The sequence below is a fragment of the Uloborus diversus genome, chromosome 6 (assembly GCF_026930045.1).
Source record: "Uloborus diversus isolate 005 chromosome 6, Udiv.v.3.1, whole genome shotgun sequence".
Taxonomy (NCBI): domain Eukaryota; kingdom Metazoa; phylum Arthropoda; class Arachnida; order Araneae; family Uloboridae; genus Uloborus; species Uloborus diversus.
This window is the reverse complement of record NC_072736.1, coordinates 44,602,662-44,617,282: the sequence shown is the minus strand read 5'-3', so window position 1 is coordinate 44,617,282 and position 14,621 is coordinate 44,602,662. Positions and strand designations below refer to the sequence as shown.

Below are 14,621 nucleotides of genomic sequence, written 5' to 3'. Positions count from 1 at the left end.
GCTATTCTTTCAATTCCTAATGAAGATCATATGCTTGTTAAACTTTTTTCTTCAGTTTTTTTTTATTTATTTTGTTGCTCTTTAGGTTAATTCGTAAGTGATATTGGTATTAATGTATGCACTATTAAAACATACTTTCATTTGAATGTTTATTCTTTGGATTTTTTTTAAAATAAAATCATTAATTAAATGTATGTATTTACCTTTTTTTTCCTAAAAGTTTTAATTATGCCTAAAAATGTGTATAAACATTATTTCACTCCCACTAGAAATGATAAATTTTCTGATTTGACCTTCTCACTTTATTAGAAATTTTCATTCACTCATGAATTAATTTTTCTTAATAATAGCTAATTATTAGGAGCTGTTTTATCTAGTTTTTGTAACAGTGAGTATAAAAATCATGTAAAGTACTTAGTTTTAAACTTTTTTATTCTTTGATTAATGTCGTGTTTTTTAGTTAGGTCATCCAGTTCAAGCGGAAAACTTTCCGTTTCAATGCAAAACAGTGACAGTTTATTGTGTTTGTCAAGTGGCTTTGGAGAACAAGAATGGACGCCAGCTGTTACCACAGGTTGAATCTAAATGCTGCTTTAAACATTTATTGATTTTACTAGTGACATTTCTTTGTTATTTTAAACTGGAAATTTAAACAAATTGTTACAGGAGTGGATTGGAAATCTCTTGTGATACCAGCCTGTTTGCCAATTACTACTGATTATTTTCCTGATAGACGAAGTTTACAGAATGATTATGTTATCTCTGATTATTCATTGCTGCCCGAAGATATAATTGCGGAAAATGCTCATCCCAGGCAAGTCAACTTTTTTCCCATCAGGTTATGCCGAACCTTTTATTTTTTATTTTTGAAAACAAAAAAATGGTGTTAAAAAATGATGATTTTTTTTATCCATAGATTTTGTTCCTTTGTTCCATTAGATTGTTTTGCTAGCATAACCTAAAACCTATTTTTAGAGCCTCTTTTTACCATTGGAAGCTACTCTTAAATTAAGCTGCTTATGTTGACAGACCTATAAAAGCAACTTTTATGCAATTTTTATAGTTTTTGTATAGTTTTATCACTATATTGCATTGTTTAGAAGCAGTCAAAGACACCATAAAGTTTTTTTATTATTATTTTGCAGAAGTTGCAATAAAAAATATTCTTTTAATTACGTTAAAAGAATACGTTACTATTAATTAAGTTATTTTTTTTATAAAAAAGAAGACTATATATTTAAATAACACTTCGAATGACAATAATAAAATATGAATATTTTTTAATATTTCTTTCTAAGAATTTTTGTTATGTTCTGAAGAAATTCATTAGAAAGGTAATAATATTAAATCATTTAAAGAAACATCATGTATCAGTAATGAAAAATATTACTTTAGAATTTGATACAAAAATTTGTGGGATATATGCTTTTTTTCATGCTTGAAAGTAATTGAATGTCTTTGTTACTGTTGTTTTTTGTCAGCTACGCTGGCAAGTTGGGGTGTGCTGCTTCACATTTCGGCTGGGTTACAGTAACGTGGTAGCTTGGCGACTTTGGCTATAAACAATAGAGTTGCGTGATCATTTGTTTACATTTTAAAGCTACTGTTAATGTAATTTATTGTATTTTTTGTTTATTTGGTGAAATATTTCAAATTGCAAAGAATTCATCGAGTTTACATCGGAAGGGGGGGGGGGATGATGAGTGATTTTCGCTGAGTCAGAGAACTGTTTTTACCTTTATTATTTTTCTAAACGATATCCTTTCGATTGTTTTATTCTTTTTCATATGTGGGATGTTGCAGCGGGATATCCCGTTTGTTCTAGATGGGTAGTTAGATTTTTACACTTAATATCTGAGGATGCTTTTTATTCTTTGAGTATGGTTGAAGGTTATGGATGATAGTTAATAAAACAATTGCTCAGTGGGCATTAAATAAATCAAGTTGTAATAAAGATACGCATTCTGACACCATAGCAGCTTAAAACATTTATTTTATTTATTTTTTTCAACAGAACGGTTCAAACACTTGATAGTTTATTGAATTTTTTTAACTTTTCAATTTCGAAAGTTTGAACAGAACAACGTCTGTCGGGTCTTCTAATATATATATATATATATATATATATATATATATATATATATATATATATATATATATAATGTAAATGCCCAGCCCAGGTTGACCTGAAATGCCATATAAGTGGAATAAGATTGCCCTACTTGTATGCAATATATTAGGTTTCTTTTGAATGTCATAAATTTAAAAACCTATCAAAAACTGCTATAGCACCTTGTTAATCAATTTTTTTGTGTTAAGTGTTTTTGTGTAAAAGTTATTTCACTATTTTAATTCTTGAAACAAGATTTTGGACTTGTAACAAAGTTATCTATGGTACAAAAAAATTTAGTTACATTAAATAATATCATTCAGTTCTAAAGATAAAATAAAGTACTTAATTCTGGATTTTTACATATTTTCTTTCCATTGACTTGCTTTCAATATAATTGATTATGAATTAAACAAAATATTCTAATATCTATCTTAGGTATTTTCAGAATGATGATGATAATGCCCGACGTCCTTTGACTACACCCGAAGTTTACAAAGAGCTTATTTGTCAAAGACTTCAACAGGTGCTGTCTTTATATATTTACACATAAATTTATGAGCAATAATTTGGCTTTATGTCATCATTTTCATTTATCAATTTTTTTCATTTTTATAGGGATTTCAAATTATTCTTCTTCCAAAGCAGCATTCTTCATATTCTCTTACTCAAATCAGTTCTAGTCCTCAGTACAGTTCATCAATAATAAAAGGGCAGACAAAACAAGAACATCCAGTAATGCATTTTCTATACTTTTAGCTTATTTAAACAATAACTGAATCATCAGTCATCATGAATCTGTGTTTAGATGACTGTCTATACTTTGTAGCCCTAAAGCAGAATACTTAGTGATGTTCAACAACTCAAAATCATTTGACTAAAATTGTTCTGCAAAGATAACATCATGCATTATAAATTTATGTTCAATAGGATATGGTTTCATGAACATGAATTTATTGCATATAGAATGTAATGTATAATTGCCTTCTTTTGAAGTGGTTTCATGCAATGCATTTATATTAAAATTTGTCCTAATGTTGGATGCTTGAAACTAATGTTAGGTGCAGGGCTGTGGAGTCGGAAGGAAAATGGCCGACTCCGACTCCTGGATTTTGAAACGCCCGACTCCGACTCCAATTTTTTTAAAATTGTATTATTCAATTCCCTCTCTCCCTTCAGGAGAAAGGGGGAAACCTCTAAACAGGGATTAAAATATTAATTCCTTTTTATGAAAATTTCGCATTTTTTTTTGTAAACCCAAGATGCATACAACGTTAGAAATTAAATTTAAAAATCAAATTTTCCAATAGTTAAGAGTTTAAAAATGAGATGACTTAAAAATCCCTTGAAAAAAATTTAAAAGGATTACCTATAATTTACCCCGCTTTAATATTTAACAAATAGATATTGATCAAATCGTGTGCTTTCAATTTATGAAAGCTGTAATTTGAGAGAAAAAAAAACTTTTTTTTTCTAAGTCCAAGTTCTTGAGAGGGGGTGGTTTGCCCCGGGGACACCCATGTGGTAGGTGACACCGAAAGTAGATTTCAGAGTTTATAAAAAGTATAAATACTTTAATTCTGAAAATGTTCCCTATTATATTTTAAATCATATTTCATCAATAAAATTTCAACGAAAATAGGGCACATATGCGTCAGGAGCAAAGTTTACACAAAATGCGGTGGTATACAGATTTGTACGAATAGTTTTTTCTATACCTATATTTCTTCTTCGCTAAATTTTTAATTTAAATTTTATTGGCTGCTTTAGAATTAACCTTAGTATGAAGATTTTAAGATTAACTGCAATTATTGAGTATTGTAATCAAGGAATCATTTATACTTATTTTGTTCCATACTTTTTAGTGAGAACCAAACTTATAGAAATAGTCTTAATAAAGAAAAAAACATTAGATTATTTCATCGGATCTTTTGTATTCGTGCTTTCACGCTAGAACTTATTTGAATTTGTCGATCACTCTCAAAAGTTTCCACCTGAGGTACGGACCTCGACTTACTATTGTTACGTTCCTTTTACTATTTTATAACTGAGATCGAACAAAACACTATATTTTTATTTTTATTTGAAAGTGATTACTTGAAAATGTTTGACCGTTTGTTGTCAGTTGCTATATATTAGTTAAGTTAAAAAGCAAGCAAACTAGGGAACGGCTACAGAAAGTTCGAGAAGCACTCAAGCTAGCTGATTGCCATAATAGTAGTTATTTTTTCATTAGTAGCTTTTTATACATGTAATCGAACCAATTGGTAGTAGTCAGTTTTTAAAAAATACAATGAGAGTCAGTAAAAATGAAAGACGAAAAGAAGCCCGTATTCGGAGTCAAAGTCGACATGTTTTCTAATGACTCCGACTCCTTTGCCCCAAAATTAGCCCGACTCCGACTCTTCGACTCCAACTCCGACTCCACAGCCCTGGTTAGATGCTAGTGATAGGCATAATCGAGTTCTTGGGAATTGAGCACTTCTGATAATCGAGTGATTAATAATCAAGTTTTTTCGAATTCAAGAACTTGAGTGATTGATAATTGAGTTCTTTCAAAATTGAGAACTGGAGTGATGATTGACAGTCGAGATCTTTTGAAATTGAGAATTTGAGCGACTGATAATCAAGATCTTTTGAAATCGAGAACTCTAGCCATTGCAATTGAGATCCTTTGAAATCAAGTGATTGACTTCTCAAATATTTTGCAACAATATCTTGAGACGTGATAATTAAGTACTCTAAATACAATAATCGAGAACTTGCGGCGTGATAATTTAGTTCTTGAATAATCTTGAATAATCGAATGTTTCGATTATGAGAACTCTATTATACCCATCACTATTAGATGAAAATGCTATCACAGTAAAGCAAAATATATATTCATATGACTTAATACTTTCTTTTTACATTTTAATATGCTTCAAAACTTCTTTTTGGTAAAATTACAAGCAATTAGAAGTGCAATGGATTTTTAAATGCTTTTTGGTATTTGTAAGTGTGAAAGAACATTTCTTATCTAAAAATAAATTCTGCGGCATATTCTTTCAATGTTTACAGGAGTGATTGGTGCACGTTTCCAGAAAAACTGATTCATCTACAAACAACTCTTTTTTAGTTTCAAAAGTAGTCTCTTCTCCTTTTAATATAAGACTTTTTTTCTTAATCTTTTGAAACCAATTTTCCCCCAAAACTTTGTGACTAAGCTCTTATAGTTTATGCAAGACATTTTTTTTTTGCATTTACAATATGCTGCGCAAAATCAGAAGAATATAATATTTCATAATAAAAATGTCCCAAGCAGAAAAAAAAATACATTAAATATATATTTTTTAAAAATATAGCTAAAAATCTTGAAGATAGCCTTAAAAAATCACAAAAACTGCTTTGAAAGCAAAAGAAGGTCCAGAAATGTAAATTTCATCGAAATGAAATCAAAGCCATAGTTTTTATTCCAATTTTATCTTGCTCAATAGTACTATTTTTGTATTGCCATTTAAAATTTTCTCAAGATATTTTTGAATGTATATTGCACCTGATACTATAAAATTAATTATAATTCCAGGAAGAATGTTTGTTAAGCATTGGACGCATATTTCACAAACTGAATCTTGATGTTCCTTGCATAACAGTAACGCAGTATAGACCTCGGTAAGTAACTCTTTTATTATATTTTAACTTTCTTCTATATGTAATATATAGGATAAAATAGGTTTCATTCAAATTTTGGAATTTTTTTCTTTTGATTTTTTTTTCTTTTGATATTCTTTTTCTTTTTGAATTGAATTATTACTCATATTAAACCCCCCAACATTTCCTCTTTCTGCCCGTATATATATACATATGTGTGTGCGTGTAAAATATTCCCTATAGTTTAATTCAGAATGCTTCATATATTTTTGAAAAACAAAATTCAAGTTCAAAAACTTTTAAATGCACTTTATGTTGATTGTTTCTCTATTGTTTCCTTACATCTTGCAGGCATCCACATAGAGAAATCAAAGTTCATTATTGTTATCGTTTTCATGCTCCCGATAGTGATACGTATGGTGTGTCATGGGTAAATTTCACAAGTGAGCGTCTTGAAAATTATAACTGGAATTATTCAGATCATTATATTTGTATGAGAGGGGAAGGTGAATTTGAACTAAAAGATGTAAGTATTCAAACTTGAAACTGTTTCAACCTTTTTTTTGAAAAATTAAAAATTATTCTAAAACTAATTCTTATATGGTTAATGCTTCAAACCTTTTAAGCACCATTATGTGATAAATATGTCCCCATGTTCAAGTTTATTTATTAACTATTGAATGTGAAACATTTCTTATTGTCTAGGAAGGGCTCACAATTTTCAGTGTGATCGTTTTTGGTTGTGCGTCGCTGACGTCGGTATCCTTGTTGATTTTGGCCTCCTTTGTCACTCCTTAAAACTCTTCTTCCAGTGAGTTCTGAACTGTGTGAGTTTAGTAACTTTACTCCTGGAAAAAGCTCTCTAACCAATCGCATAAAATGTCTCCAGTGGCCCAAGCTTGATTATTATCATGCCAAAATGCAGTTAATTATGATTAATCTGCAATCTTTAGGAGTTTGGATGTTGAAAGAGGGGCAAATTTTATCTGTTTGCATTGCTGCATCCGCGTAAAACCGAAACTCGTCCGCGTAAACTAAAATAAAGGTATCTGAATATACCATGCCTTGCCATCAATTTTCGAGTTGAATCGAACCATTGCTTCGGTCACTCGGCTGGTCTGTGCTAATTCTACATTGCTACCAGTTTGTTTGGCCCTCTTGGCTTCCATAATTGGTTTTCCATCTCCAGCTCAGTCACTTTCCTATGCCGGGCTATTGAGTGCTAATAAGCACCAAACTGCAGTCCTCGGCTGGAAATGACTGAGCTGGCGGTGTATTTCATGTAAAAATAAAGGTGTCAAATCTTAAGCCGTGTATAATCGAAACCGCGTAAAATAAACTGAGGGTCTACTGTATTTAGAAGAACCTACCTGTTTATGGGGTAGTTGTCATAGTTAGCAGACTTTTGCTTGGCCAAAAGAGTGTCAGTTTAGATTACTTTGTCAGCTTTAATTTTAAAAGCAGATTTTTTTACCAAAAAAAAGTAGTTTGAAACTAATTTACATTAACTTGCATTGTTTTTGAAATTTCAAAAACAAGCCAAAAATTTAGTGCTATAGCCCCCCTCCCTCCCTCTAGACACACACCAACAGCGCTGCTTTGACTGCTAATTTGTTGATTTTTAAAAAAAATCATATTTCCATATGACATCAGCATTGGCGAATTGCATCCCTGTCAGGTGGCAAAGTTAGTGCAGCTCTAGTCAAACCACCCCAATAACTTTCACCATTGTTTAGGTGTAGTAAATATATTGATGGTAGATGCTAAAGAATATTGAAGATCAATTATATTTAGGCTTTTGCTTTTTCTTTGTTACATATTTTTTTACTGAAACACCACTATAACAATGATTTCATATTGCTGATTTTATATTATTTTCTTAGTCTCAGAAATATTGGAGATTGAGAATGTTGTTACTGCCCTCTGCACAACCTGAGACAAAGAAAATTATTGATGGAAGCGAATACTGTGATCTTTACAACAAGTTTTCCAATGTCGACATCATTGCACAAAGAGACAATTTCCTGAAATTTATTGAAGTTATGAATAAACTTAAACGTGTTGCTTCAAAGAAACCAAAAGTAAGGGATATTTAGTTGCGTATTAAAAGTTTTTACACTATTCTTGAAGTGTGATAAAACAGAATCCCTTGTGTTCTTGAAAAGTAAAATATTTAGAATCGTGCATTGAAACTGAAGTCATATTTGATTTTTCAAAATATTCATATAAATTAACAAATTCATAACTACTGTAAACTCCCTATTATCTGCAAGCAGATTATCAGTGAGTCAACAATCAGGAACCAGGGGTCTGGCCAGAGGAAATTTGGGTCCGTTAACGGACCCTTCACAAAAATCTGATCAACCAAAACGGACCTTTCACAAAATCCCGACCAACCAAAACAACGGACCCTTCGCAAAATCCTGACCAACCAAAACAACGGACCCTTCACAAAATTCTGATAAACAAAAACGGATCTTTCACAAATGGTTTATTGGAATAGCAAATCTCAAATCAAAATAACGCTGCATGTTTGGAACCTTTTTTAAAGTTATATTAGAAGTATCAACTTATACAAAATCTGCTAGTTTTACAAAAGAAAAAAAAAGGCGCTCTTGTGATGCTCCTGCAAGCCATAAATAACTACTAAGGCCTAATAAATGCTTGTTGTTGGTTTCTATGAAAGAAACTAACAGCTGAATGTCAGTTTGGTTTATAATTTTGCTTGTTTGTTTTATGCAGCGGTGTTGTTGCAAATTTCTCTGAAAATGTTAGTGGTAGGTGTTGTTGCAAACTTCTCTGAAAAAGTTAGTCCTAAGCACTTTTCTCCCGGCTCATGATTTAATAAACAATAATATACAGTAAAATGAACTTAGGACTGCAAAGGATAGTAGGGATGGGGGGGGGATGAATGTGATCGCTTTAGATAGGGTTACCAACTTTAAACTTATCGTCACTTAGCATCTGGCGGGTGTGATGTTTAACTGTTACTTTGGGAGAAAGTTATATAGGTTTGATTTTTTGATGCTAAAAAGGATAATTAATTTTAAATAAACTCTTTTATTTATTGTTTTTTTTTCTTTAGATGCCTACATTTTGAAAAGAGCAATCTTTTTACATTCGATATAAGAATCATACTTTATTCTTTTTACAAGCTAACTTCGCTTTATTAGGATGCAAATAAATGAAAAGTCTTTTTATTTTTTTAACAACGCTTATTTTAAGTTTTTAAAGAGGAATTCCATTTTCTTTTATGAGTCAAAAAATTAAATGCTGAATCGATGGTTTATTTTTTATTTATTTATTTATTTTGATTCAACTGTGTCCAGACATTAATGAAATGTTTATCATAGGACTCTAAAGTGCAATTCTAAAATAATTTTATCAAAAATATTTATTTTACAAGCTGCTTTTATACTTTTGATGCTTTCACTTTGAGGATTGCGATTTCTTTGCATCCGCTATGGGAATTTGATTTTTCGAATTTTCGATGTTTAGTACGCTTTGTTAAGAGGTAAACAATTAAAATATTTTTTATTTTTGTAAAAATCATGGAGTTTATAAGTTTTAAACGAAATTCTATCCTTTTTAACAATCTTGGTTCAAAAAGTTAAATGCTGAACCCTTGCCTGAATTTCTTTATTACAATTATTTTAAATACTATACATATAACATTTCTAGTATAATTTAACATAATGTAGAATAGTAAATAAATATTGATACTTGAGGGGTGCCCATCTCCCAGAGTGTAATACCACCCTCCCGTACTCCAATACTCGAAACACACTCAAGAATGATATTCTGAACAGAAAAGAGGGAAAACACTCAACATTAAGTGTCAATGATGTAGTTTGCGCCACCTCAAAATTTAAAAATTTCGTTTTTACAAAAAAAAATTGCAAAATTTGATTTTTCACAAAATTAATTGATTTTTCACAAAAAACGGACCCTGTGAAAAATCCTGGACAGACCCCTGGGAACATGTATTTTCACATTAAAAAGCAAATGCCAATGGCTATTTTTTTGTCGAAAAATTGTAAATTTTAACTCGGTTGTTTTTGTTTTATGTATTTGTTTATTGACAGTACTTTCTTCATCATACATACACTTACGCTTTATTGATATTAAGTTCCATTGTGCAAAAATACAAAAAAATTTTACTGTACTGTATATATTTTCACTGTTGAATAAAGTATTATGCATCAATACAGCCAAGTTTTTGAAGAAGGAAAATTTTTACCTTATTTGTCCTTATTTTAACCTTTTTGCGACTTATCTGCTATTTTTATTATCCGCAGCAAGTGTGCCACCCAATTCTGAGGATAATAGGGAGTTTACTGTAACACAGAACAAAAAAACTTGTTAACTTACACAAATTTGGTAAAAGTCAAAATGGGTTAATGCAAAATTTGGTTAACACGAAATATTTTGCCGTCCCCGTCAAGTTCATTTAACTATGTATTAGGGTGGTTCAAAAAAACTTTTTCCAGCTGGAATCCAGGACACCCCTACTTTTTTAGACTTACTAATATAATTATGCTGTTAAATTTTTAGCTTCTTACTCAAATTTTAAGAGGGCGGTCATTGACCCCTCAATTTAGCATTAGCCATAGCATAGAAAATGTCACAAATTTGAAAACATTTAATTTCCTCCGCTGTTTTTTTTTTTTTGTAAATAATTATTTTGTTGCAATGTATATGCATATTACTGATGTATATTATTATTTGTAGCATTGTTTTTTCAGTTCAATGTATTTTTTTTAACCCTCCTCTCCATACTAATGAAGTTTGAGGAAGGGGGTTGAGCACCCTCTTTGAATTGAAATAGAAAGCTAAAATTCTTCCAGTATATTACCATTCACAAGTATGAAAATATTGAGGTGTGTCCTGTTATCTTGGAGAAACTTTTTTTCTTACATGTATTTTTGAACCACCCTACTGTATATGCAACAAATGTCAAATAAATGTTTTGCTGCCTTTTTTATGTAATTATAGTTTCTTGAAGTATTTTGTCACAGTGGTGTGTTTAATGAGAATTTTCTTTCATTTTTTTTTTATGTTTACATTTTCATAGCTCTTTAAATAATTAAAATAATATTAAGAAAACTAAATAGTTATGCAGTCAAGTCACCATACAGTGCCCTTTCATGAATTCCCCTGTCAGTGGGCGTGTTCTTATTGTACTTATTTTAAACTACTATTTGTTCACATACCTAAAAAATAATACTGGGAACTTTTGGTGCTTGCTCACTGTACAGAGCAATAAGTCTGAAAAATAATGTCAATAGCCGTATTTAATTTTATGCACTGTCATCAAAAGCATATTTGTGCACCAGTAGATTTGAAGCATAGGTAATAATTGGGCTAAAAAATTATGTTTTTTCGATTTCAGAAAATTTAAATGTTAGAATTAAATGAAGTAGACCCGCAAAAATGTGTGGACAAAAATGTCTGACTTTTAAATATTTAAAAATTATTTACATTATAAAAGTAAATTTATTTTTGTGCACAAACAACATATTTCTTAAGACATTTAGTTAGTCTATTTGGTATGGAAAATCACATGTAATTAGGGGAGGGTGTGAAATTAAAGAGGGAAATAGATAGGAAAAGTGTAAAAAGGAAATATTTGAAATCTATAAACTTCCCAGATTTTGTTATCTGGAAGTGAACATTATTATAAAAGTTTCATTTGCATATAAAATAGAATTATTACTAAAATAATACGTGTCCTTAAAAATCCCTTTATTTCCCTACAGATTTCACTGTTTCCTCCTCGAAGGTCAAGTGTTGGTAATGCTGCTCTCAATGCTTTAACATCTTCTCTGAAAGATAAAAACCGCATTCATGATAGACCTAGGATGAGGAGTAACTCTGCGAGAATGGGCGCTCGTCCTGAACCGATTTTATTATCTGGACGTGTTTCTCCAGCTACAGAAGCTGATGGAAGAGTTAGCATGCGTTTTTTTTTTCTTTCTTGTAGCTAAGTATTTGTGCAATAATATTGAATGCAAAACCAGAGTTGCCAATCTTGGAGAAACAATTTGAGGACCATCTGGGGTGTTTTTGAGGAGCATTTTGAAATTTTGTGGAGCAATTCAGTATTTTGTATTTAAAAAAAAATTAAACCTCTTATCTAAAATTGTTTTTGAGCTCTGATAATCATTTTAAGCAGTAGCATAAGAATAATTATTTTTGAATTAATAACATTTTAACCACTTTAAAACACTATGTCATGCACTTTAAACAATATGTCATGCTTTGAGTATAAGGGTTTGATTTTCATATTTACATGCCTAATAAACTAGCAAAATATAATGAAAATTAATTTTGTTAAAATCTTCAGTAAGCTTGGTCAGAATAAAGACCAAATGGGAAATGCAGAGTAAAATTACTTCTTTGCGGAGTTTTGCCATTTTTGTGGAGCAGTTGGCAACCGTGGCTAAACCCTTGGTTTTTTTCAGTTCATAAATATTGCAACCAGAGATATTTTCAACCCCTATACAAACAGAATTTAGGAGAAAATCGGAAATTTAGTGAAGCGTATTTTCATGCTTTGTGTGTATTTTTAATAAAAATTTAGCATCACGGAAATGGAAAAGAAAATTGGAATTTTCAAAGTGCAGCTGATAACCGGATGGTGTGATTAAACGAACAGGACCTGTGTAGCGTGACCGAACATGCTATGCACAAAATATTTAAATGCTATTATGATTATTGTGAGCCCCCCCCCCCACATGTATTGTGAGTATACAAAGAAGAAAAAATGCTGTTTATGATTTTTTTTTCAGTTAAAAATAACTAAAAATAAGGCACAGAATCTTTTTACACTTGTTCAACAACCTGTTCCAACTAATACGATTTTAGTTACATTCCTATCAGCCAATTTGATTTAAATCAACTACTAGAAGAAACTAAAAATGTGAGATTGAAAAAATAAGTGCTAAAAAGTACTAATCAGCTGTTAAAATTTCAATAAAATAAAAATTACAACAAAAAGATTTTTTTTTTTTTTTGAAAAAATTTACATTTATTGAATGTGCTAACTGAACTAAATTAATTAGAAATTTCATAGTTTGCTGGAACAGTGCTGTCATGCAATGGGATTTTTGCTGACTATTTTTTTTCTGTTGATATTGCTGGGTTTAATGGAAAGTTACAAGGAACCAATATTAATATTTATTACACTAACAATAAAATTGGGTTGATCTACTTAAAACTCGCTTCGAGCGGGCAATTTCTAGATTTTTTCCCAATTTGTTCTCATGTTCCTTGGTCCGATTAAACAAATTTTGGTTTCACAAAAATCGATGCCTGGAAACTGTCCCATTTACTACATTTAAAATTATCATAGTGGAAGTTAAGTACAATGCTTATAAAGAGAACAAATTGTATGACCATTTTTAAATTTAAATTTTAATTACTTATGCAAACTGATTAGCTGTTTAGCTTTTTTAACAAAAGTCAAATTTATATAGTCTTGTGATGAATCTTTTTTCCCCTCTTGCAACACACTCAAAATTCAAACTTGCGATTCAAACAATGCATTTTTAAATCATTTTGTAAAGTAAATTTTGCAGTAACGAGTGTTTGTAAATGTTCAATGTACAATTTTTCAATTTTATATTTGTACATTTTACCCTTTAATTTTTTACTTGCTTTACATTTTTATAGTTTACCTTTTGTATTTTACTTTGTTGCCTTTTTACATTTTACTCGCTTTTCTTGTGTTAGATCTGAGTGCACTATCTATGTGCACTCTAGTCGGTGAATCCTATATTCAAGTGTTGCTGCTAAAATTGAAACTAATAATAATTTGAAGGAAAATTTATTTTTAAAATTCTTCGAAATATTAGTCACAAAACCAGGTTTTAATTCATGTTTGAATAGTAATTGAATTACATTGACAATATCTGTTTAAGGATTATATTAAATTTACTTAGTAGTATTTGGTAAAACTGAAAGAAGTTTACATAAAAATCAGACAACTTTATGTAATCATTGGTTTGATGGAAACGAAAATTTCGTTGGTCAAATAATGGCTGATTGAAAATATTTAAAATTTGTAACTTAACTTTTGATTAGTCATAGAAAAATTCCAAACAATACAACATTAAAAACAATATTCTTAAATATTTATTTTCCTTGATTTTGAAATGATGACAGAGTGCTGTTTGAGGATAACCTTTTCCCATCATTTGTATTTTTGTCTTTATATAATTTTGTTAATTAATTCTTTTCCAGATAATTATTCCAAAGTCTGAGAAGCCACTGATTACTTCAATATCTGGGGAGAATTTAGATGATAAGTAAGATTTTGGTTCATCTACGTATTTTTATGTTGACACTTTTTTAAAGTTCTTGTTCAAGAAAGCTTTTCTTTCTAGTTTTCCATCAGAAATCAAGAGGCTGAATGAAAACTCCACAGAACTTGAAATACTACAAGGAATGCAGAATTCTCTGTAAGTGTTTGTTATAGACTTAGTTTTGGGCTTATTATAAATGACTTAATGATCTTTAAACATCAGATAAGCACTCTCAAAATCAATACAGTGAAATCCTGATACAATGAATACCAATACAGCAAAATTTCCGTTTCAATGAAATTAATTTTAGCTGCTGTTACATCACTTGAATTCCATTACAACCAAATTTCCATTACAGCTAAAAATCCTTTACAACAAACAAAATGTGTCTTCCCCTAGAGGTTTGTTATAACGGGATTACACTGTATGATATTTTTAACAGCTAAATCTCAAGTTATTGTAGCAGATTGCAAATTGGTAAGAACATACAATTTCATTTTGTCAATCTAGTTTTTTTATATCTTTTTATTTGTTTTGTTATTTATTTTGGATTTGGATTTAATTTCACATTATTT

General features: G+C 30.2%; 1 protein-coding gene across 1 annotated transcript in view; it reads left to right on the top strand.

Annotated features, from left to right (window-relative positions):
• The window catches only part of LOC129224369 (GATOR complex protein Iml1-like), a 56,483-nt gene that overhangs the window by 18,875 nt on the left and 22,987 nt on the right, over positions 1-14,621 (top strand). The window contains exons 12-21 of the mRNA XM_054858811.1: positions 461-574; positions 667-814; positions 2,549-2,636; positions 2,729-2,845; positions 5,676-5,761; positions 6,092-6,266; positions 7,624-7,821; positions 11,500-11,691; positions 13,985-14,049; positions 14,128-14,202. Coding sequence (XP_054714786.1) covers positions 461-574; positions 667-814; positions 2,549-2,636; positions 2,729-2,845; positions 5,676-5,761; positions 6,092-6,266; positions 7,624-7,821; positions 11,500-11,691; positions 13,985-14,049; positions 14,128-14,202 — 1,258 coding nt within the window. The remainder of the gene's footprint in view (positions 1-460; positions 575-666; positions 815-2,548; positions 2,637-2,728; positions 2,846-5,675; positions 5,762-6,091; positions 6,267-7,623; positions 7,822-11,499; positions 11,692-13,984; positions 14,050-14,127; positions 14,203-14,621) is intronic.